The 24,049-nt window shown below is 45.5% G+C and overlaps 1 protein-coding gene across 1 annotated transcript in view; it reads right to left on the bottom strand.

Moving 5' to 3' along the window:
* TRPC4AP (transient receptor potential cation channel subfamily C member 4 associated protein) overlaps window positions 1-11,431 on the bottom strand; it is an 80,337-nt gene extending 68,906 nt beyond the window's left edge. Inside the window, exon 1 of the mRNA XM_077832515.1 lies at window positions 11,303-11,431. Coding sequence (XP_077688641.1) covers window positions 11,303-11,431 — 129 coding nt within the window. The remainder of the gene's footprint in view (window positions 1-11,302) is intronic.
* Window positions 11,432-24,049: the final 12,618 nt, after the last annotated feature.

Here is a 24,049-nt window from a genome sequence, read left to right as displayed (position 1 = left end):
CTTCCCCTGCCACTCCTTTGGGCTGCTGGAAGGAGATACAGTAACGCCTCACTTAACATCGTCCCAGTTAATGTTGTTACGTCGCTGATCCATTAGAGAACATGCTCGTTTCAAGTTGCGCAACGTTGTTTGGCGGCCGCCTGCTTTGTCCACTGCTTGCAAGAACAGCGGCCTGTTGGAGCTAGCTGGGGGGGGTCTGGGACCAGGGTGGGCCAGCAGCCCACCATCAGCTCCCCTAAGTTTCCTGCGCGGCAGCCACCCAGCAGGCTCTCAAGTGCCAGGCAGTTCAGGTGTCGCACCCCGCACTGTTGTGCGCTGCTCCGGCCCTCTGACTTGGAACTGCTCCTGGGAGCTCTTGCTTGCTGTGCAAGGGGTGGGGGGGGGAGAGAAGAGGGGTGCTGATGTCAGGGTGTCCCCCTCCCCCTGTACCCCATCTCCACAAAGCCAGGGGAGGGGACGGGGGGGGACATGACAAGGTTCAGGATGGAGGGAACTTGCTGGCAGCAGCTGCTGTCTCAACTTGCTGATATACTTAAAGGCAGTGTACTTAAGAGTGGGGTCAACGTATTTAAATGGGCAATGCGCGCGTCTCTCTCACACACACACACCCACCCCCACACCCCTCTGTCTCTCTCTCACATGCACCACCCGGCACTTTGGAAAGTGGAGGGAGTGGTGCGCTCCAGTGGGATAGCGTGGGTTCATCACCACATTCAGTTTCCGCAGGGAATGTTCGCAGCCATTGCCACGCAACTAGTGTGTCTCCTCCCTCCATTTGTGCTGCCTTGTAGAGTGTGAGGCTACATTAACAACGTGTTAATCCTTGAAGGCTCAATTGAGTGTTAGTTCATCATTTAGCAGCGAGGCATTCCTGGGAAATATCCCACCCTCTGACTCCACCACCTCAAGCAAGCATCACAGTCATCATTGCTGTGTACAGTATTAAATTGTTTAAAACTTATACTGTATATGTGTGTGTGTGTATTTTTATATATATATATAAATATAAATAAAATGTCTCGTCTGGTGAAAAACATTTCCCTGGAACCTAACCACCCATTTACATTAATTCTTACAGGGAAACTGGATTCACTTAACATTGTTTCGCTTAAAGTAGCATTTTCAGGAACATAACTACAACGTTAAGCGAGGAGTTACTGTAAAGCCCTCTCTAAGGCAACAGTCTACAGTAGTGACCAGCTAAGCTAGCAGGTGTTAGTAACACAAAAGAGAACACTACCTTCTCCAAGCTCTTACCTCCCTTCACTGGGGGGAGGTGCTTTAGCAGTGGGCAGGCTTCCGCCCGCCCACTTCCTGGATCCCAACAGGACTACTTTACTATAGCCATCTGGCCTTGCCTTGTCACACCCCATATTGACTGGGTACATATCACCTCAGGACAGGATGCAGAGATAAAGTTCCTTGACACCTTAAATGACTGCTTCTTGGAGCAGCTAGTTCTGGAACCCACAAGAGGAGAAGGTCCAATTCACCACAGATCTCTGTTACGGAATGGGTTTTTGTTTTGGTTGTTAACCTATACTAGGTTGGACCTGTGAACCCCGAAAAGCTTATGCCACGAAAGCTCATACCCAAATAAGTCTGTTAGTCTTTAAAGTGCCACCGGACTCCTGGCTGTTTTTGTGGATACAGACTAACACGGCTACCCCTCTGATATATGATGTGCAGCTTGAGATAAGAAGGTCCTGCATAGCAAGTGAATGTGGTTTCTCAGGGAGTATAACTAGACAAGACAGCATCCATTAAACTAGACAGTCCAATTCTCAGTTAAAGGAGCTATGACTATCACATGCTTTAACTGGCATTACAGAGGAAAGAAGTTTAACTGAAGTTAAAGCATAACTACACCAGATGAAAACTAGAGTCATCCACACACTATAGTCACCAAGCTTTAGAACTTTTAAACACTTGTGCTAGTTTTAATACTGGGTTACGTACAGCAGAAGTATTGAAGGACCTCTCTCTCAAGGTACTATTTTGCTTTACTTTAGATATTACAAACAGACTTGAAGGTATGTGTAAGGATTTTCAGGTCTTCCATGTTTTTCATATTCTGCAGAGGATTTCAACCAGAAAGCAGACAACCTGCACTATTATGGAGGACGTCCCAACTTAATGGCACGTGCTAGGCTGAAAGAAATTCAAAATGGTCAGCTTTTGTTGCCAGCTAGCTGTACATTGTTCTACATACCACACCTAATCAAATATTAGCTCTGTGTTTCCAGACAGTGTAAAACTGAAAGCATAAAAGTACAGCTTCATTTGAAAGCTAACAAGCAGAATATATTTAGAGAAGACTGTAGTTAAAACACAGAGCTATAAAATACCTCAGTCATACAGCCCACCCAGGATTGTTCATCATCATTTCCCTTGAGATCATTCCAAAACCTGATAACTCAGTCACGAAGCTTTTCCCCCACTATTTCGTCTAAATAAATCTATTCCTATGTTTATTTCTAAACTATGTTCAGCACAGTGTGCTTTCAAAAGAGGCGTTTTAAGAACAAAGTTATACATTTCCTTTTAATTTCATCCCATTCTTCCTATTTATAATACCCCAAAGACTATCACTAGTACTTGCAGCTTTCAGATGATCTGAGACAGCCGCCCAACCTTAAAATATTTACTTAAAATCAAGACCTTGATCAGCTTTGTTCCTCTTCTCGGCACTCACTCCAATTTGCTAATGCATTTGTTAAAGTGCCCAGAAATGGATGCTGTATTCCAGGTGCAATCTGTCATACGGAGGGGATTATCCCATCCTCTGCTCTGTGACGGGGCCACTGTGTTTGCACTCAAAACTGTACTTTCTTTGCAAATACATTTATCTGACTGACTGTCTGCTATCACCCTGAAGTCTCTTTCAGCCATTCCTGCTTCCCATGTTCTTCCCTGTCAGCGAATCTTTTCAGATTATCCCCCAGCGTCCCATGTTTGTTAATGTGCATTCCCTCCTTGTCATTTCCTATCCCTGCTTCTATTATCTCTAGTTCCCAAAAGATGGGCACCTAACCATCCTTTAACCATTACACCTTGCACTGGAGAGTGAATCCTTAGGCCACGATCCTGAAACTGTAGCACTTTTATAAAAAAAGGTTAGTGTGGTAATGATGCATCAAACATAGATTGGAAGCCTTTTAGAAATGTCAAGTTTCCCATTTTTCCAGTATTTCACCTGTCAGCTTTTCAAACACTGTCTTCTACAAATTTAAGAGAAGACTGTAGAGCTGATGGTACTAATCAACAAAATTAAGGTTGTTTGATTATCTCAGATATGCTTTTCCATTCTTTAAAAATTCCACATTATTAAAAATAAGGAATCTTCAAACTTTTTGAAGGTTTGTTTGTTTTTTTTTAAACTTGATATGCTCTAAGCATTTTATCTGGAGGAAAAAAAAAAGGGAATGTTGATGTCTGTGCAACTAATCATTTAAATCCTTTACTCAGACTACTTCGTATTCCTTGGCAAGCACTCACTGGAAAACTGCCAGAGGAGTGCTATTCTTTATTTTAGGGAGTGCCCAGTCATCTCAGTGGACTAATTTAGTTGTAGTTTTCCAGTCACTAACAACGACAATGTCAGCTTGGCTGTTTTTTCTCAATACAACTTTCTCTCTACAGAAAGAGCTACAAGTCGACTGAAAAGGTGAACAAGACCACCCACTTCAATTTACCACTACACATGGTAACAGAAATACTAAATCAGGATTACACAGTAATTTTCAGAGCAGTTTTAAGTGAACAGGGATGAATTGCTCGTCCATAAATAAATTGTAAATGTCTCGATTACAGCAGAGATTATTTTATTGATAACGATATAACTGGGACTCCAGTATGGCAGCTCAACCAACATATGAGAGCATTAAACCTACAAGAGACTTTCCAAATTCTGTTAAGATTACATGTAATATATCCTTCGGTCTTTTAAATATCAGAGGGGTAGCCGTGTTAGTCTGTATCCACAGAAACAACGAGGAGTCCGCTGGCACCTTAGTCTTTAAAGGTGCCACCGGACTCCTCAGTCTTTTAAAGAGTTACATGTTTATAGCACTCCATTAATTTTTACTATTACTTGAGAGGCAGCATGATCTAGTGGCTAGGGCACTGGACTGGGATTCAGGAGACAAGGGCTCTCTTCCCAGCTTTGATACTGACCTACTGCATGACTGTTGGCAAGTGACTTCACCTCTCTGGGCCTGTTTCCCCTTCCACCCTCTGTCTGCCATGTCGATTTAGACTAATATCTTCAAGGAAGGGACTGCCTTTTACTACATGTTTGTACAGGCACTACCATAACGCAATGCTATATTTTCTTTCAAAACTTACTTTACTTTAGAAAAGACTATGAAAAACCCCTGCCTCTCATGCTCTTGTATGCAGAACTGCCCATGTATCCTATACTATTGCATGTCAGATTCAAGATGGTGGCCTCTTACTTTTAATTATACAAAAGATTCTTTTTAAAATATTAGCAACGTACTTTTTACATTTACTTATACCGAAAGTATCATATTATGCTGCAGTTTTCATTATTATAAGCAGCTCAGTGCCTGAACATTTTAGGAGATTTCTCTTTTGCTGGATTGCCAATCACAGATGTGCCTGAGCTGATGCTAACCCACTATCACTGAAGAGTCTGCCTTTCAAGATGAATAATGGATCCAATATTGCAGCTGCTCCTCATGTGGAAATCCCACTAAAGACAATAGGGTTTGTGTGTGCACAGCAGCTACAGAATACTGCCCTTAATTACAGTAGCCTTCAGTATTGAGCAGACTGTGACAGTTTGCAGAAAAGGCCAATGATATTTAGACATTCTAATGCTCAGAACAAGGCAAGTATGTTTTCTCTAAAGAAAACAACCCCATCCATTGGTTAGTTTACCTTTCAATCCCTGACTGTTCTTTCACAGGATAGCAAAATTGGAAAGTTTACTGCCTTGAAACAACTTCTTGTGCCCTTTTCACAAACCAGAACTGTGCACAAGCGATGGCTCTTTCCGTCGCTGCAGCGAGGTCCTCCTTCAGACGGGGAAATCAGCAAACAAGCAGGTGCTGCACCTCACCGCACTCAGATATATTCGTGTCATTAGCGTACCCCATTTGATCATAGAAGGATCACAGAATACCAGGGTTGGAAGGGACCTCAGGAGGTCATCTAGTCCAACCCCCTGCTCAAAGCAGGACCAATCCCCAATTTTTGCCCCAGATCCCAAATGGCCCCCTCAAGGATTGAACTCACAACCCTGGGTTTAGCAGGCCAATACTCAAAGCACTGAGCTATAGACTTTGATCTGCTTGTTTGCATGCACAGGCGGTTCAGGCATCGCCACGTTGACCAGTCTGTATCGGCCCCTCCGGGAATGTCCTCCTAGGGTTCCAGATCTATTTCAGCACAACCAGTTGCGCGTAGTCTTTCATTCCATAACCACAGTCATGCCTTGCCAGCTGGCATATCCAAAGGCACTACACTGGCTATAAAACTCTTGTGATTTAAGGCATTTGATTGCTCCTATGTGACCGTATAATGGATGCCTTGGATCTTCCATCTGCCGTGATCTTTTCCTTTGGCTTGCTATCTTCCTCCTGATATCAGGTGGTGCAATGCCAGCCAGTACCGGTTATCCTTTGGTGTCGGCTTTAGACATCCTGTTATTCCATGACAACTGTCATTTAGAACAGGGTCTGATTTCTTAGCATGGATGGATCATTTCCACACTGGACATGCATACTCTGCTATGGATTAGCACAAGGCAATAACAGTGGTTCACAAAGTAACTGGATTGGCTCCTCACTTTGAGGTGACCAATTTTTGGAAGATGTTGTTACGGGCACCTTGAAACTGACTAAAGTTTTCCCTTTTTACTCACTTTTATGCATACTAAATAAAGTAATAGTATAAGGGTACTAACATCCAGCACTTATTTCATAGCACTTCTAGAGCAGGGTATAGCCATCAGGCATGCTCTCCCTTCTGCCATACATAAGCACATCCCCAGGCTTCCTATGCCCACAATCCTGAACAGGCAGCAATCTACCAACAGCAACTGCACTGGGGCCAGCCAGGTCCTTTCACCAGTAGGAAGAGCAGCCTGAAGAGGAAGCTGTCAGAGGCCTCAGGCTACAGCCAAGCAAGACTACAAGGGAGTCTCAGATGCTCCTCTATCTGTAGCCCGATCCCTCCCTTTTGCATGAACTTGCGTGAGGCTGTTGATTGGCAACAGAAATAGTGCTTTTGGAGTGGGTGAGGTGGATGTGAAGAAACTTCCCTTTTTTAAAGGGCCAATACTTGAACAGGGCTGAGAAGACTGTTTAGAAGAAAAAAAATTGTAGGTGATGCTGGGGGGAGAGGAGAAGAGATTTGTACAGAGTATTGATAATATGTATACTTTTAAGGAATTAAACATTTTCTTTTGGAGCGAGGGATTTGATATAAGTGGATAAGAATGGCACTGTCAGCTTGGAGACTTTATTACCAGGAGCAACAGATCATATGGCATGGGTAGAGAATGGCCTTTTGAACGTCATTCCAACGGTTTCAGCTAGACCGTGGCAGTCCTGCAGGGTTTAAGACCAATTTGATAGCCTGCTCTCAGAGACTGCTGAGGGAGCATAAGTGTGTTGCCAATAGACCACTGTGAATGACCTAGTTGGACTTTCAATAATGATGGAAAAAATGTCATTGTAGAGAGGCCCCTAGGCAACTTGGTTTCACCCTCACATTACACCATTGTTTACAGATGATTTGCACCAGATAAAAGAAGAGGAGAGACTGTTAGAACACTGGTAGGGGAGTCTCGTTTTGAGTTTGATCAATTGCAACTAAATGTTTCAGGTCTTATGCCATGACTGTACAGAAGGCAAATAAAGGTCTATTGGCAGAAGCTATGGTGGAGGAAGAGTTGCATACAGTGGAAATGTTCTGATGGGTTGATAATTTATCAATGTTCCTTTACTTTGTTAGCACCCACTTTTTCTTGCTGTGAGGAATTTTTTACCCGAAGAAAACCTGTTTCAAACTGAGGCAAGTCTTAAGACAAACACAAAGTCTTTTCTGTTTGAGTTTCTGGCACTACTTTGCTCTATGTCTCTATTATAGGACCTTACTAATGCAGCACAGTGGATTGACCTAGTCTCTTACTGGTGATTGGTGCCTGCCCGCATGAGGGCTAACTGGCTGAATCTCAATCCAGATAAGATGGAGATAATGTCAGTAGATTTGAGAAGTAGCCAGGAAGAACTGAAAGGAATTATATCAGCACGCTTGCTGAGAGAACGTGACACGATTTGTTACAGGATGTCCATAGTTCAGGGGTCTGGCGAGACGCAAACTGCTGTTAGATATTAAGGTGCCAGCTGCAGCCAGACAAGCTTTTCCATCTGTTCCTGGTAAGACTAGAACAACTGTATCTTCCAGATGCAGCTCTTGCAACATTTATCTGTGCCTTTGTCACTTTTAGACTAGGCCTCTTTATTGTTTCTTATGCGGGGCTGGATTTTGAGATTGCCCAGAAACTGAAGCTAGTGCTGAATACAGGAATCTATTTACCAATTAGAGCTTCATGTGGAGACCAAATATGAGATGCTCAAGGAAGGTTACTGCCTGACTCTCAGGATCTAGATGGAATCGGAGGTGTTGGTTTTGACTCCTATAGCTCTAAATGGTTTAGGTAACCAGGTCCTGAGAGACTGCCTGTCCCATTGCTGTACTGCCTCACCCACCGTCAGTGGAGGCAGTTGACATGGAGCTTCTCTGCTATGAACAGGAAAGAATGACCCCTGTGCTTTTATCCTTGACTTTAAAATTCATCTCCACTCTCGGGTTGTCAGAGCCCAGCTCAGTTAGCCTTCCATATACCTGCAAAGCCAACCATTTCTCTCAGGCATCTAGGAGTGGATGAATTGACCATCTGGGGAGGGGAGGGAAGGATAGCTGAGAAGCCTGCTCAGATGAGGGCTTAAGAACTAAATGAACTAAGAGTCTATTGGGAAATATTTGTAATACTTTGATAACATGGAATTTTAACTGATTACAAGGCACCTAAAGATTGTTTTTATAAGCAGTAAATAAGTGTCCAAACAAACAGAACAGGAGTCACACCCAAGTGCTTTACACATGGACTTCCCACAGAAACAGAGGAGAAACTCAGACGGTATATTAGAACAGCGATTACTCCCTCCCTCCACCCGTTTGGTGAACTGAACTGTTTGGTGAAGTCTTTCACACAATAAGTGAAAACCCATGAGTTTAAAAGAGCAGCAACATTTGCCACAACACAAAAGAAATACATGCCAGGTTGAAATTATGACACTTGCTTGAGTATCTCCCAGCAAGTGTACACAGGTACGTGGCATTTAACACTGCACCACTAAAATCATTTTTAATGCCATAGTTAAATTCTAATCCTATGCCAGTTACACAGTTCGTAACCTGTCAGGCAATTAAATTGCTCCCTCAATCCAAGTAATTTAATGAAGTGTTCTTGGGGCCACTTAAGCACTTGGAGCTCTCAGCCTTCAGCTTTAAGCCTCTCAATGCAGCCAAGTCATGCTGAAAGCATTTCAGAAAGTCAGTTTTATAAAAGGAGCGAGGCAGCTAGCAGAAAGATTCTGACCAAGTATTGTGAGTAACTGCACAGGTCTAGTCTCTCTCACACTCACACACACACACTTTATACAAGCATTGACAACAAAAAATGCACTAATGCGGTCATCAGCACTTCTCAGCTATGTGCAGAAACAAGGGCTAAAGTGAAGCTGTACAGATATCTAAAGTGACAGAACACCTTACTGTGCATTATTTTATTATATGCACACCTGAACATTTACTTAAATCTGTATAACATGAGATTAGTTGTGGTGAACACAGCACAAGGTATGATTCAGACCCCAAATGTATTACAAATATGAAATGATCTGTGGAAATAAAATCATTTTAAAGAAGCCAAGGTTAAATTAATATGTTAACAAAATATAAAGAAAAGCAAAAGCTGGTGAAAAGTCATTTTGCTCAGATTGGACAATATCCTGGACAGGTCAAAAGTGCCTAAACACAAATACCCATTTCCACTGAAATGATCTCTCGTCCCACTCCCCTCCCAACAGCAAGGAAGTTAAGTGTAGAGGCCATGTCTCATTAACCAACGCTCAGTGAACCTTTTTTGCGGGTACTTCTACTTGGGGGAGGAGGAAGGGCTTGCCAGAATAGTATAAACAAATTCTCTGTCTGCAATGTCCACATAATTCTTCATATTTCCCTCCAAAATAAATGCTACTTTCCTTGTAGCAATAGCCGCTTGCCATCCAGCACCTATGCACAGTTTTCCAAAACAGAAGACACAGAGTAAGCAAAGTCCCAGTGAAGAAACAGACGTCGTTCTCAATAGTCCACGAGACCAACAGTGAAAACAGTGATTTCAAACAGTCAAGATCAGTGTTATTTTAATAGAACACACAAACGGGCTTCTACTCGACAGGTGCAGAACCAGAGTTCTGCTCAGCACTAAAGTCACCAGGTCATGTGTGCCAACTGAATCAATAATGGGCTTAACATATTAAATCATAATTCCATGCAGGGCTTCATTTCTCTTCAGAACAGAGAGCTACCCATCCCTACCTCCAATCAAAATCCTGCTGCAGAACAGCATTTCTATATTGTGGGAAATTTGCCCTTCTCCTCCAGTTCTTTTACACAAATACCGTTGTGGCAGGGAAAGAGAAAGCAAGTCACAAAAAATAAGTTCATTCTCCTCGCTACAGGTGATGCTTAGGTTCCTAGTGCTGACAGCTTGCAATGCTAGACGGACCCAGAGAGCAGACAGGGGAGAAAACCTAGTTCTTGGAAGGCCCAAGAACTAATTAGATAAGTGGTTGAGAGTTTGGGGACACGGAGGGTCGCTTCTTCAGTTGCTGCCACTAAATAAGAACTCAGCTACAGTTTTCACAAAAACAACAAGGAGTCCGGTGGCACCTTAAAGACTAACAGATTCATTTGGGCATAAGCTTTCGTGGGTAAAAAAGCCCACTTCTTCAGATGCCTGGAGATACAGATGTCTCCATGCATCTGAACAATAGGGGGGACGGATACCTCAGTGGTTTGAACACTGGCTTGCTAAACCCAAGGTTGTGAGTTCAATCCTTGAGGGGACCATTTAGGGATCTGGGGAAAAAATTGAGGGTTGGTCCTGCTTTGAGCAGGGGGTTGGACTAGACGACCTCCTGAGGTCCCTTCCAACTCTGATATTCTGTGATCCCATGAATGCAAGTGGGTTTTTTACCCATGAAAGCTTACGGCCAAATAAATCTGTTAGTCTTTAAGGTGCCACTGGATTTCTCATTGTTTTTATGGATAAAGACTAACATGGCTACCCCTCTAAAACCTCTGATACTAGTTACAGTTTTGCTGTTCAGCAGTTGACTTTTCCTCTACTTTCCACATAGACCCACTAGAGCAGCTGTGGTGAGGCCCTCCAGACAACCTATATGCTGAAGATATACAGTGTTGTCGTAGCCATGCCAGTCCCAAGATATTAGAGAGACAAGGTGGGGCAGGTAATACCTTTCATTGGATCAACTTCTGTGGGTGAGACACAAGCTTTCAAGCTTCCACCTAACTCTTCTTTACCCACCTTGTCTCTCTATACACTGAAGAGTCCACCAAGGGGGGAACCAGAGGCCTCCCAACCAGGCAAGAGTCTTCCAAGTGGGCAGATGTAAAGTAGCCAGGAGAGAATTTAAAAACCTACAGTCCTGGCGATGGTGAACTTGAATCCTGCATCCAGCAGGAGAATCAGAGACCTTCACTTCTGGCGCACACAAAACCGGAGCGCAAAGCCCAGGCTTCTCCCAGCCCAGGCGAGATTTTGCGATCTCCACGAAGGCTCGAGGCCAAGCAGAGCCAAGGCCAGAGCAGCACGACCCCGGGCTGGGAGCGGGGAAGGAAGTGTCGGTGCCCTGCCGAGCGGCTGCTCCGGAACAGGCCTCCAAGGCTGGCCCTTGCGCCAGGCCAGGGACAGGCAACTGGGGAAGCTCGAGGCAGGAGGGCTCGGCTGGCCGCCACCGCCCCGGACCCCACGAGCTGGGGGAGCCCAAGGCCCCCCTGACAGGTCTCCAGCGGCGGGCCTGCCCCTCCGCCCGAGGCGGTTCCCCCCGGCCTGCCGCCGGCGCTGACTCCCTCCAGCGCCCAGCCCGACTGGGCCCGCCCCGTGCGGGGACCCGCGGCCTCCTCAGCCCGCCGGCGCCGCCGCCCCCCACCCGGCCCGGCTCGGCTCGGCCCGCGGTACCTGCGCCCCCCGGGTCAGGCCCCGGCCGCTCAGCTGCCCGTGCCGGAGCTGGGCCAGGATGTTGGCCGCCCCCCTGCGGGCTCCGCGGCGGCCGCCCCCGCCGGACCCCGAACCCCCCGCCGCCGCCATGGCCGCTCCTGCCGCTCGGCCTCGGATCGGACGGAGACAAACAGGAAGAAGCGCCCCCCGCCGCCTCCAGCGCTTTGTACGGAGCGGCGCAGGGCCCTCCCCACAGCGCCAGCCGCTGGGCCCCGGCCGCACTGCACGGCCGGGCGGAGCGAGGGGCGGCACCTGTCCGTCCGCCCGGGGGCCGCTGGGAAACGTAGTCCCGACCCAGCCTGGGAGGGGACATGGCGCGCATGCGCACTAGGACAGCCTCCAGGCAACGGGTGCTCGGTTGCGCAGGGGTCTGCCTCCAGATTCCAACCTAGAGCTGTAGGGTGGACAGTACAGGGCAACTCACAATGCCATCCTCACTGCAATCCCACCCTCATTGTAACAGTGCAACACAACCCTACTGTAACACCACAACACCACCCTCACTGCAACAACACAATCCAAACCACTCTGCAATACATCACACAACACTGCAAGTCACTACAGAGCACTGCAGTACAACACCCACAAACATACTGCAACATAGTGCACTACACAACAGAATGCCACAAAACACACAACTCAGACTGCTGCTCAGAACACTGCCTAATTGCAAAACCTCATAAACACTACAAAACAGTAAAATAAATTGCAACGCAACACAGCCAGACATTCTTAACCACACTGCAACACAGCACACAAAACTGCAACACAGGGCACAACATGTCATAGCACATTCCTGCACATCACAAAACCACTGAACAACACAGCAACCCACATCACACGATCCTGGGTGGGGTGGGCCAGGGCTCTGAGGTGGCACCGAGCATTCTCTCTCTCAGGTGTTTGGCTGCCTGATTCTTGTTCACACACTTAGGGTCTATCTGATCGCCATATGTGGGGTTAGGAAGGAATTTTCCCCAGGGCAGATTGGCAGTGACTTTGGGGAGTTTTGCCTTCCTTTGCAGAGTGTGAGTGCAGGTCATTTGCCAGAATTATCTGGGTAGATCTCATTTAATCATCTATGTCCCACGATAGGGGCCTCGGGCACTGGTAAACTTTGTCCCCTTCTGTTCTCAGCTTGGGGCACGTCACAGTCTAGGCTCCTGTGGGTGTCATTTACTTTGGGCTCATTTCAGCCATTGGTGTTAGTGTGCAGGTGCTGGATGGTGCTGATGGTCAGTGACATACAGCTGGCCAGACTAGCTGATCTAGTGGTCCCTTCTGGCCTTAAACTCCTAAGACTCTATGACATGCCGCCCCACAGCACCAAAGTACTACATAATAACAACACAACACAATGCACACAGCTACTCTCAGCCCACTCTGCCAGCATTATTATGAATCCTGTTTATTACAGTGGTGCCTAAGCGTCAAGAAAAAGTGGGGCTCATTGTGCCAGGCACTGTCCAAACACAGAGTCCCTGCCCCGAAGCCCTTACAGTGTAAACAGTCATCGGGTGGGGGAAGGGGTAGAACACACCAGCAGAGTGAACAGTGTGACAGCAGCAAACGACATCTGGCCTGATTGAGCAAAGAGACTTACAGAACTTGTGTCAGAACAGCTCTTTGAGGGAACAGGAGGACAGCAGGTCAGGACTGAGGAAAAGTGTGGGGGCCCAGCCCAGGACTGGAAGAGCTTGGGGACCATAGGTGCTGACTCCATCGGTGCGTCAGGGCCAGAGCACCACAGAAAAAAAATTTGTGCTTAGCAGCCAAGTTAACCCCTTCTCCCCAGCACCTCCTGCCTGCCAGTGGCTCCTCCGATCACCTCTTCCCTCTCCCTCCCAGCACCTCCCACCTGTTGCAATCAGCTGTTCTGCGGCATGAAGGAGGTGCTGGAAGGAGGCGGGGAGGAGCGGGGACAGGGTGCGCTCGGAGGAGAGATTGGGAAGAGGCAGGGTGGGGCATTGGGGGAAGGGGTGGAGTGGGGGTGGGGCCTGGGGCTGAGCGGGAGGATTGAGCACCCTGGTGGACAATTGGAAGCCAGCGCTTGTGTTGGGGACATGTATGAGTGAGTGAGGGAGAGATTTTGCCCTCAGATACATATATGCGTGCAGCTGTTCTTGACTTCAGGGGAACCTTAGTATGCACATCCAGGGACAGAATTTAGCCCAGGATGTGGCAAGTGAGAATGGAAGTCCACTGGCAGAGCTACAAAGAAGCCTATGGTTGGTAGAAAGAGGAGCAGCTGCCGGTGCACTGCACAGCTACACCAGAGCCCAGGACTAGAAGAGCAGGGGATGCTACAGGCCAAGTCTACAGGACAGTGGTAGAGTTATGTGGTGGCCCACTACTGGACTAGCAGAAGGTACTGAAGGTCAGGACTGAGGTGCATCATCAGAGCTGGGTGTGGAGTGGGACCGGGTCATGACTGGAGAAACAGACAATAGTGTTAAGCAGAGTGGAGTGGCTGAAGCTTTACCCAGTACCTAGCTACTCTATACTATGCTGCAAGATGTGATCGTCCCCCTCTATTTGACATTGGTGAGGCCTCATCTGGAGTACTGTGTCCAGTTTTGGGCCCCACACCACAAGAAGGATGTGGATAAATTGGAGAGAGTCCAGCGAAGGGCAACAAAAATGATTAGGGGTCTGGAACACATGACTTCTGAGGAGAGGCTGAGGGAACTGGGATTGTTTAGTCTGCAGAAGAGAAGAATGAGGGGGGATTTGATAGCTGCTTTCAACTACCTGAGAGGTGGTTCCAGAGAGGATGGTTCTAGACTATTCTCAGTGGTAGAAGAGGACAGCACAAGGAGTAATGGTCTCAAGTTGCAGTGGGGGAGGTTTAGGTTGGATATTAGGAAAAACTTTTTCACTAGGAGGGTGGTGAAACACTGGAATGCATTACCTAGGGAGATGGTAGAATCTCCTTCCTTAGAAGTTTTTAAGGTGAGGCTTGACAAAGCCCTGGCTGGGATGATTTAATTGGGGATTGGTCCTGCTGTGAGCAGGGGGTTGGACTAGATGACCTCCTGAGGTCCCTTCCAACCCTGATATTCTATGATTCTATGAATATGCTATAACCATGGCTATCAAGCCTCAGCTACCCTGGCCAGCTAATTAACTCAATTAATTAAACCGCTATTTCTGTTCAGCTTTATATTTAATTATGTGAATGTGGTTATAGGTGGAATTTGCAGCAATGCCTAGAGTCGCCTGACTCTTTCCATTATAAGAATCTGGTTTCAGTTGATTTAAACTTTGCCACCCTTCAACTATCCAGGCTGAAATTTTCCATACTGGGTGTCTGCCTTAGGCTGAACTTTTCTGGAAAGTTTCAGCTAAAATAGTTCAGCCATTTCTCAAAATGAAGTTAAGGAAAAATACACTGTTTTGCCCACATTAAAAAATTTTTACAGCCATTTCACTGAAAAGCTCAAGAGTTTCCATGCTTTGATGCAGAGACGTGAAATTTGGCAGAGTGGGAGATCATCCTGGTGTCAGGGATTTCCCCAGGAAAATTGCTCAAATTTGACCAAGTTATAAAGCTTTGAAAAAAATCTGAGTTTGCACATGCTCAATAAAGACTTGATAGAATTTGGCATTTAAATTCTCTGAAGAGTCCATCAGCACTGAGCTGGCTTCAACCTGGTATTGCAGGAGCTGACTAGGACTTTCCCTTTAGTTGCAGCTTCTGCGAGGTAGGGGTCTTTTGGAAAAAATAATTTGTGATCATATAATTAATGACTATCAAAATGCATCATCTGCCCAAAGAGGCCAACTTAAGGTTGCCCAAGGCACCTTAATTCTGGCAACCTTGAGTGCTTGACTTTGCAACCTTAACTTTCTTTTAACATAGTGCTTTTGTATGTAATTACTCATATGAAGCATCCATTATGTTTCTTTCTTGACTAGAACTGGGTCAAATATTTCCAAAACAGTGTTCATAAACATTCCTTCCACTTCTGAACTGCTATTTGGTGCCATCTTGCGTCAAGCCTTTCATTAATTGCTATTTGCCCACATTTGCACAACTGGGGTTTGTTCACATGAGCGTTTGGGAAACAGTTGTCCTTTGTGCACGTACATGATCCCAGAGATTCACTATTTGTTATTCTTTATTTTTCTGTTTTAAAAGTTTCAGCTCTTGAATTGGGGAGTAGAAACAAAACCACGTGACTTACTTTATCAATCATCCACCACGCACACAGATACTAGTAGAAGTGATCATTTTACATCTATCCCACTGGCTGAAAATTGTTCAGCCTATTTGATGAATACTTATGAATAACCCGATAGATTCACACAGAGCAGATTGGGCTTTCAGATGATCTGCTGACACAAAGATTAACTTCATCAGCTAATTAATTCCTAGTGAATAACGAGGCCGGCACTATTCGAGGCCGGCACTATGTTACATGGACACTTTCTGGAAACTGTTATAGGGACATTCACAACATCTTAACTAAACCAAAGCCGGTAGTGCAGGAGGTATCAGTGGCAATTTCAGTTATGCTACTTCTCCACTAGTCCTCTTAGTCTAATTAATACGCCTCTGTCCAATGGCATGTGCCTAATAGGATTTATTACACTGATTACACATGTGGCACATTTCATCCAGAACAAATGTCATATCGAAAAATAGAGCTGGTGTCTCTTCACTCAGTTTGGATCCTGTTCTTCTCAGGAGTTTTATACCAAGCAACCTTGCAATAAAATGTTTGACTGCCTGGAGCAGCGTAGCCAAGCCGTCAGAGTCACTGCATCCTTCACACTGCTGTCACAGGACAGGAGACAGACAATACTGCAGAGTAATGTCATGGAACACTAGTCAGAGATAACCTTAATCAGCCAGCCACAGCTCTTGGGTCTGATTTTAACAGAAGCTACCCTGACTCTGTTCGTTTTCTGCATATCAAGCCTCCTTCCAAAACACTGCTAGGTATATTTTGTTGGCATCCTTTCGTCTGCGAGAGACGGTGGGAATTGCAGCCTATGAGGTAGATGGTTTGCAATGTCTCATGTGACTGAATAGGCCAATCTGATCTTTGGCAGGTATTACAAATGTATGTATCTTGGCTGGGAGCTGCTTGCTTCCCATGGGCTCTTTCCTCTTCAAGGTGAAGGAGCCAACTTCTGTCATGGACTTTGATGCCCTGTTGGAGACGATGGCACCACTTGTTATGATCACTTGCCAAGATTTCCCATTGGTCAGGATCAATTCCAAATTCCTTCATATCTTGCTTGCATGAATCTTTATAGCAAAGCTTGGGACGTCCTGTTGTTCTTGTTCCCTCTGATAGCTCCCCATACAGCATGTCCTTGGGTATGCATCGGTCTTTCAACCTACTCAGATGGCCCAGCCAGCTCAGTCGTCTTTACTTGAGCAGGGCTGTCACAGTTGGTAAATTTGCCTTTTGAATAACTTCTGCATTGGTGACTTTTTCTTTGCCATTTGGTGTTGAGTATGCGGCATAAACAATGTAGGTGGAAACTGTTCAACCTTTTCTCCTAATGAGCATAAGTTGTTCATGTTTCCCCACCATACATGAGAGTGCTGAGGACGCAAGCTTGGTACACTAGCATTTTGGCCTTGATGGTAAGCTTTGAGTTGTTCCATGCTCTTTTAGTTAGTCTGCTAAAGATGGTGGCAGCCTTTCCAATGCAAACATTTAGTTCTTCATCCAGTGAGAGGTTGGTGGTCACTATAGAACCTAAATAGCTGAACTTTTGAACTACTTCTAGCTGGTTTGCATTTAAGGTGATTGTAGGATTGGTGTCCCTAGCCTCTGTTTCCCAGAAGCTGGGAATGAGCAACAGGGGATGGATCACGTGATGATTACCTGTTCTGTTCATTCCCTCCGGGGCACCTGGCACTGGCCACTGTCAGAAGACAGGATACTGGGCTAGATGGACCTTTGGTCTGACCCAGTAGGGCCACTCTTATGTTCTTATGATCTTGTGGAACCCCATGTCCTAATACAACCGTTTTCTTGATGCTGATGGTGAGAGCAAATGCCTGACAGGCACTTGAAAGGCAGTCCATGAGTTTTTGTAATAGATCTTCATTATGAGCTATGAGGGCATCAGCATCAGTGAATAGAAGTTCCCTGATTAGCACCTTTTTGACTTTGGTCTTTGACTTAAATCGGGACAGACTGAAGCGTTTCCCATCTGATCTTGTGTGGAGATACACTCCATCTTTCATGTCCTTAAATGCGCAGTTCAGGAGTATAGAGAAGAAGATTCCAAAGAGTGTAGGGGAAAGAACACATCCTTGCTTCATTCCGCTTTTCATCTTAAAGCTGTCCGAAGTGGACCCGCCAACCTGGGCAGTTACTCTCATGTTGTTGTGGAAGAAATGTATAAGACTTAACAAGGTTGGTGGACATCCTATCTTTTCTAGTATTGCAAATAGACCTGCTCTGCTGACTGTGTCGAATGCTTTGGCTAGGTCCACAAAAGCGATGTACATGGTCGGTTTTGCTCTCTGCATTTTTCTTGGAGTTGATGCAGAGAAAATATCATGTCTATAGTTGATCTTCCAGCCCTGAATCCACACCATCATTCAGGGTAGACAAGATTCGCCAGCTGTTGTAGTCACACTCACATGACTTTTGTGAAAGCTTTTCCTGCTACTCTTAATAGCAAGATACCACTGTCGTTGTTGCAGTTGCCCTTTTCACCTTTATTTTTATACAAAGTGATGTTTGCATTGCATGTCTCTTGTGGTACCTCACCCTCTTTCCAGCATTTAAGTAGCAGCTGATGAAGATATGGTAATAGGCTGTCTTTCCCGCACTTGAGGATTTCCGCTGGGATGCCATCTTTTCCAGGAGCCTTGCCACTAGATAGCAAATCAATGGCTTTGCTTAGCTCTTCTACAGTGGGCTGCACATCTAGCTCTGGCATGACCTGTAGAGTTGGTATTTGGTCCAGTGATTCACTGGTGATGTTTCTTTCTTGTCCGTATAGCTCTGAACAGTGTTCAACGCAACGAGACAACTGCTTGCTTTTATCTGTGATGATTTCTCCGCTGTGTGATTTGAGGTGGGCAACCTTGTTGACAGTGGGACCTAGAGCTTTCTTCAGGCCATCATACATGACTTTGAGGTTTCCTGTGTCTGAGGCTCTCTGTATCTCTTCACAGAGCTTGATCCAGTAATGATTTGCACAGTGTCTGTTTGCTTGCTGTATCTTGGTTTTTGCATGTCGAAGTCAGCCATAGCTCTGGGTCTGATTTTAAGAGAAGCTTCCCTGACTCAGTTTGTTTTCTGCATATCAAGCCTCCTTCCAAAACACTGCTAGGTATAACAGACAGAGCAATCAGCATAAAGAGTGCCAGAGAGAAACTGAAGTCAGTTTCACTGCAGTGGCATAATACATTGCAAACGGAAGTTTGCTCACTGTGGGATTCCAGTTGAGTTGATAATGGATAATGACCCACAACCCATGTGTGGCTCATTTTGTCCATTCTCTTTAATATATCAGTTCAAGCCCTTACTACATACAATCAAAGGGTCAGTAGACCAGTCAGTACAAATAGCTGAGTACTGGAATTTAGAAAGCCCTGGTAGTTCAAGAGATGCATATTAGCTGTAAAAAGAAAAGGAGTACTTGTGGCACCTTAGAGACTAACAAATTTATTAGAGCATAAGCTTTCGTGAGCACACGAAAGCTTATGCTCTAATAAATTTGTTAGTCTCTAAGGTTCCACAAGTATTCCTTTTCTTTTTACAGATACAGACTAACACGGCTGCTACTCTGAAACCTGTCATATTTAGCTGTGTTAGAATATCACAGGGTTACTAGTTCAGAGGCTTATGGAAGAAGGACTAGGATCCAGAGTGCAGCATCTGAAAAGCATCTTGAGCCAATTGACATTAATTCTGAAGTAGTAACAAAAGAGCTGTATGAGAGGAACTAGAGCAGGAGAAGTAATATGGCAGGAGTGTCACATGGTTACCACTCCCACCCACCCCCCAGCAAGCAGGAGATAATAACTGGACATTTTAAAATCAAGATTGGCTGTTTTTCTAAAAGATCTGCTAAAGGGATTATTTGGGGGAAGTTCTCTGGCCTGTTTCTACAGGAGGTCAGACTAGATTATCACAATGGTCCCCTCTGGCTTTCTAATCTATGAATGTATGAAAACAGAAGGTGGATGGCAATGTGCTAAAATAACAGCTACCATCCTCACTAAGACCACACATCATAAAAAACCCTGAGGGTTAGTGAAGATACTGAAGCCAAGTGAAAGAGCATGTTGGCTCTCTGTTTCTTGGGGCCATGCAGAATGCCTCTGACAGCTCTCCTGGGAAGACAAAAGTGACATGCCCATTGTCATGCTGTCTGGGGTGGTTCACCATTGAGAGTGCCTACCTCAGGGCAGACTGTCAAAAACAGGGCAGACACCCCAAACTGATAACAGTCTTACCATGGAGTCACAGACAGTCCCCTTAGATTCTCCTGGCTAAGCAAGTGAAAGCAAGCAAACGTACACACAAATGAGTTATTACAGTCTATGATTTCTAAAGATGACAAAGATATGGGAATCTGTCAATTCAAAATGTCTTTCAGGGCAGACCCAGGGGAAAGTCCTGGAGATCTCTGTCTTCATGTAATGTCTCTGGCCCTGTGAGAGTTCAAACAGCGAAGAGATGAAAAATCTTCATGTCCACTATTTTTATTTCCCTCTTCCAGCCTTCTGCATATAATCCTCCATGGGTGGATGGGGCAATTAACAAAACTTTTGTTTTATAATGGCCTACTTAATTTTGGATAGTCCTTCTGGATGGGTAGGAGCTGGATGGACAATTCCCAGCCTGGGTTCACAAGTTCATAGCAAACATTTTCAAAGCTATAAAGAATAATTTACATATTTCCTTATAGCATGGAATACAGACACTGCAAGTGAGGTTAATGCAGGCAGCAACTTACAAGCATTTCACAGTCTGAACACTAAATACATTCGTATCAGACTACTACCTATTTTGAACAAAACTAACATACAGGTGAGCTTGTTTGGTTTCCAGCTATAAGTTTGTCCGTTCTTAGCTGACACCTATGGCCTTGGCCAGAGCTAGCACTTGTTTTACCAGCGTCACACCCATCACTACCAACAGTGTAAACCACGAGAAGCAACAAATACTGGCTCCAGGAGGTGGATCCATGTCATTGGCTGAACAAGCCACTGCCAAAGAAACTGTTCTGAGACCAGACGTGGCTCCATGATAAGAAGGCCCTTGAGGTAATATGTGCATTAACAGAGTGAACACGGCTTTCCTTTGTCGGAAGGGTCAGGTTATCTCCCCGACCTCCATGCCAGACATAAATTATTGGGCTCTATTTGTTTGTGTCTGTGGGATTTGGTTTATGTTGCTCTGGGTTGGGTTAAACCTTGTTGTTATGGGTAAGGGGTAACTACTGCCTTACATTCAGGATGAACATAAGAACCTGACTGAAACCACAACAGTAGCACCCAAAACATGGGCACCTGGAAAAAAGCCTGAGAAGAAGCTGAACCATGTGGCCAGGGGGTTTCAAATGCAGGGGCTAGTGTTTGGGTTGGTGGAACTGTTTTTGTCTCCATGTGTGAGACACACAGCCCAGCCTGGCACACCTCTGAAGCAGAAGGAACACCAAGCAGCCACAGCCTGGTCGCATGGTGTGTGGCCCTAGGAGAATCCTGGAGAGAGGCTTTGGGCTGAGGCGACACGTTGGGGGGAGCATGTGGGGTCACAGGCCCACCCCTACCAGATTTGTGGCTTAGCTTGTAGTGAGTATGCTGCTCACATGGATTGAGCATGCTCACTAACACTGCTGAAGCCTGCTGCCCTCACTCTGCCCCTCCACTATCGGTAGGCGCGGGTTATCTATGGCTTTGGGTCAAGGTGCCGTATGGAAAGAAGCTTGGACCTGTGAGCAAGGAAACTGTTTTCCGTTCTTGAATTCCTCCCATGTTCAGAGAAGCAGGGTTTTGTATATTCTTCGTAAATAAACACACTTGCATCAAAGAAATACCCAACTCTCACCTCTTAACTGGAACAACCTACAAGACCCTGAATTTTTGGCTCACCGCTTGGGTCACAAGGGGTAACAATATTTTGTTTTATTTTCATTTGACGTCCAAAAGAAAAGAGGGAAGTTGAAAGAGCAGCCACTGGAGTCCATGGAGATGGATGTGGCAGGGTCGTCTAACCGTTTGTATCACTGGCCCATGTCATGTGGCTAGCCAGGAAACAAAAGACTGCTCTCTTACTGACACTGCAGCACATCTCTGGTGTATCTCCCATTATGTGCTGTTTGTGAACAGTCCAGAGGCCCCAACACGCTCATCAAATCTATTAACCAAACTGTTTCGAATTTGTAACAATCATGATCTGCTGATCGACAATTTGCTCAAGTAAATTGTTCACAGCAAAGAGTTCAACCAGCTATAAATCTGGCACTTGTGCAAACATGTCCTGGCAAGCTGCTCCTGAAATATTACAATAGTGTCTGCTTTGAGTTTCCTGCTTGTGGGGAAGAAGAGAAGTAACGACATTACAGGGGGAGTAGCCCTGGCCCCTATATTTAGTATGTGGCACCTTAGAGACTAACCAATTTATTTGAGCATAAGCTTTCGTGAGCATCCAATGAAGTGAGCTGTAGCTCACGAAAGCTTATGCTCAAATAAATTGGTTAGTTTCTAAGGTGCCACAAGTACTCCTTTTCTTTTTGCGAATACAGACTAACACGGCTGCTACTCTGAAACCTATATTTAGTTTGCCTGTCATTGTCCATGAAAACAGTTCCTGCGAACTTTCTGTGAAGAGCTCTGCCAACTCCACAATTTGCACCAGGACTCTGAGCATAGCCTGGGAGCAAGGTGGAGCCTCATGAAAATCAAGTCAAGTTTGGCTGAGCTGTAAACCACTGAAAATCACCATTGCCCACCTGTGTTTCACACAGCATAGCTTGGTTTTGGCTTGCTGCCTCTAACCCTTGAGATTCTATTAATGCGGCACATACTCCACCCTCTTGCCTGACTTCAGCAGTCCACAGAGCCAAACCTGTCCCCGATTCTGATTGCCTCTGACCTAGGGGAAGATGCACTGTACTGGGAACCAGGAAATCTAGACTCACTTTTTCAACTATCTTGTATTAATAACTCTGTAGCCATCATAACCCTTATTATGAAGAAGGCCTCATGGGTTACACGACCTGGGAATGGAACCAGACCACTAATATGGCAGAACCAACCCTCTGAAAGAGTCTCCCAAATACTGGTCCTTGCCTAGGCTGTCTGTAAAATGGTGCTACTCATGCATAGGTAACCTCACAGTTTAAATGTGTTATATGTCTTCCTCTAGTGGCTAGTCCACAGAGGATAATATTAGCCTACTGCTAATGCAGCTACCTTTTAGCTCAAGTCTGTGCTGCAGTTCTAGGCAGCAGTTCTGCGGAAAAGGACCTGGGGTGACAGTGGATGAGAAGCTGGATATGAGTCAGCAGTGTGCCCTTGTTGCCAAGAAGGCCAATGGCATTTTGGGATGTATAAGTAGGGGCATAGCGAGCAGATCGAGGGACGTGATCGTTCCCCTCTATTCGACATTGGTGAGGCCTCATCTGGAGTACTGTGTCCAGTTTTGGGCCCCACACTACAAGAAGGATGTGGATAAATTGGAGAGAGTCCAGCGAAGGGCAACAAAAATGATTAGGGGTCTGGAACACATGACTTATGAGGACAGGCTGAGGGAGCTGGGATTGTTTAGTCTGCAGAAGAGAAGAATGAGGGGGGATTTGATAGCTGCTTTCAACTACCTGAAAGGGGGTTCCAAAGAGGATGGCTCTAGACTGTTCTCAATCGTAGCAGATGACAGAACGAGGAGTAATGGTCTCAAGTTACAGTGGGGGAGGTTTAGATTGGATATTAGGAAAAACTTTTTCACTATGAGGGTGGTGAAACACTGGAATGCGTTACCTAGGGAGGTGGTAGAATCTCCTTCCTTAGAGGTTTTTAAGGTCAGGCTTGACAAAGCCCTGGCTGGGATGATTTAACTGGGAATTGGTCCTGCTTCGAGCAGGGGGTTGGACTAGATGACCTTCTGGGGTCCCTTCCAACCCTGATATTCTATGATTCTATGATTCTATGAAAGTTTACAGTTCACACAGTGATGCTGATGGATTGAAGGGGTGACTGTTAGAGCTGCACATAGTATAATTTGCTGTTTCTGTTTTCTTTCTTTTTAAAATAACCTAGGAAATTACTCCCCATCCCCATTAAAACAGTGTTAATAAGGCAGCAAAGTCAAGCACTCAAAAGTTAGGAAATGCCAAAATTAAGTTTTCCCCTTTCTTGTATGGATTACCCATTAAAATGTAGCCTGTAGGATGGTTTAGGTTAAGAAATAAGTGGAAGTCAGGTTTGGGACCTAAGTTAGCTGAAGTGAGGAGGAGTCTGGGAAACTGAAGCTGCCTGTGTGAGACGTTGGAGTCAGAGTGTTATGGGAGAGTAAGAGTTAGAAGACCATGACCCAGGGTTATGTTACCCTTATGTTGTGGTTATAACTGGGTTAAGCAAGGTTTTTAATGAGAGATCTTTTGCAGGAGAGCTCCAATTAACATCAGAAAGGTACTATTAGGTTCCAGGATTATAAAGGGTACTTCACTCTGTTGTTAGTCAACTGATCACACATTGATACACTATTTCATCTTTGAGTG

Source organism: Eretmochelys imbricata, chromosome 13 (genome assembly GCF_965152235.1).
Source record: "Eretmochelys imbricata isolate rEreImb1 chromosome 13, rEreImb1.hap1, whole genome shotgun sequence".
Taxonomy (NCBI): domain Eukaryota; kingdom Metazoa; phylum Chordata; order Testudines; family Cheloniidae; genus Eretmochelys; species Eretmochelys imbricata.
This window is presented reverse-complemented; position numbering and strand designations above follow the sequence as displayed.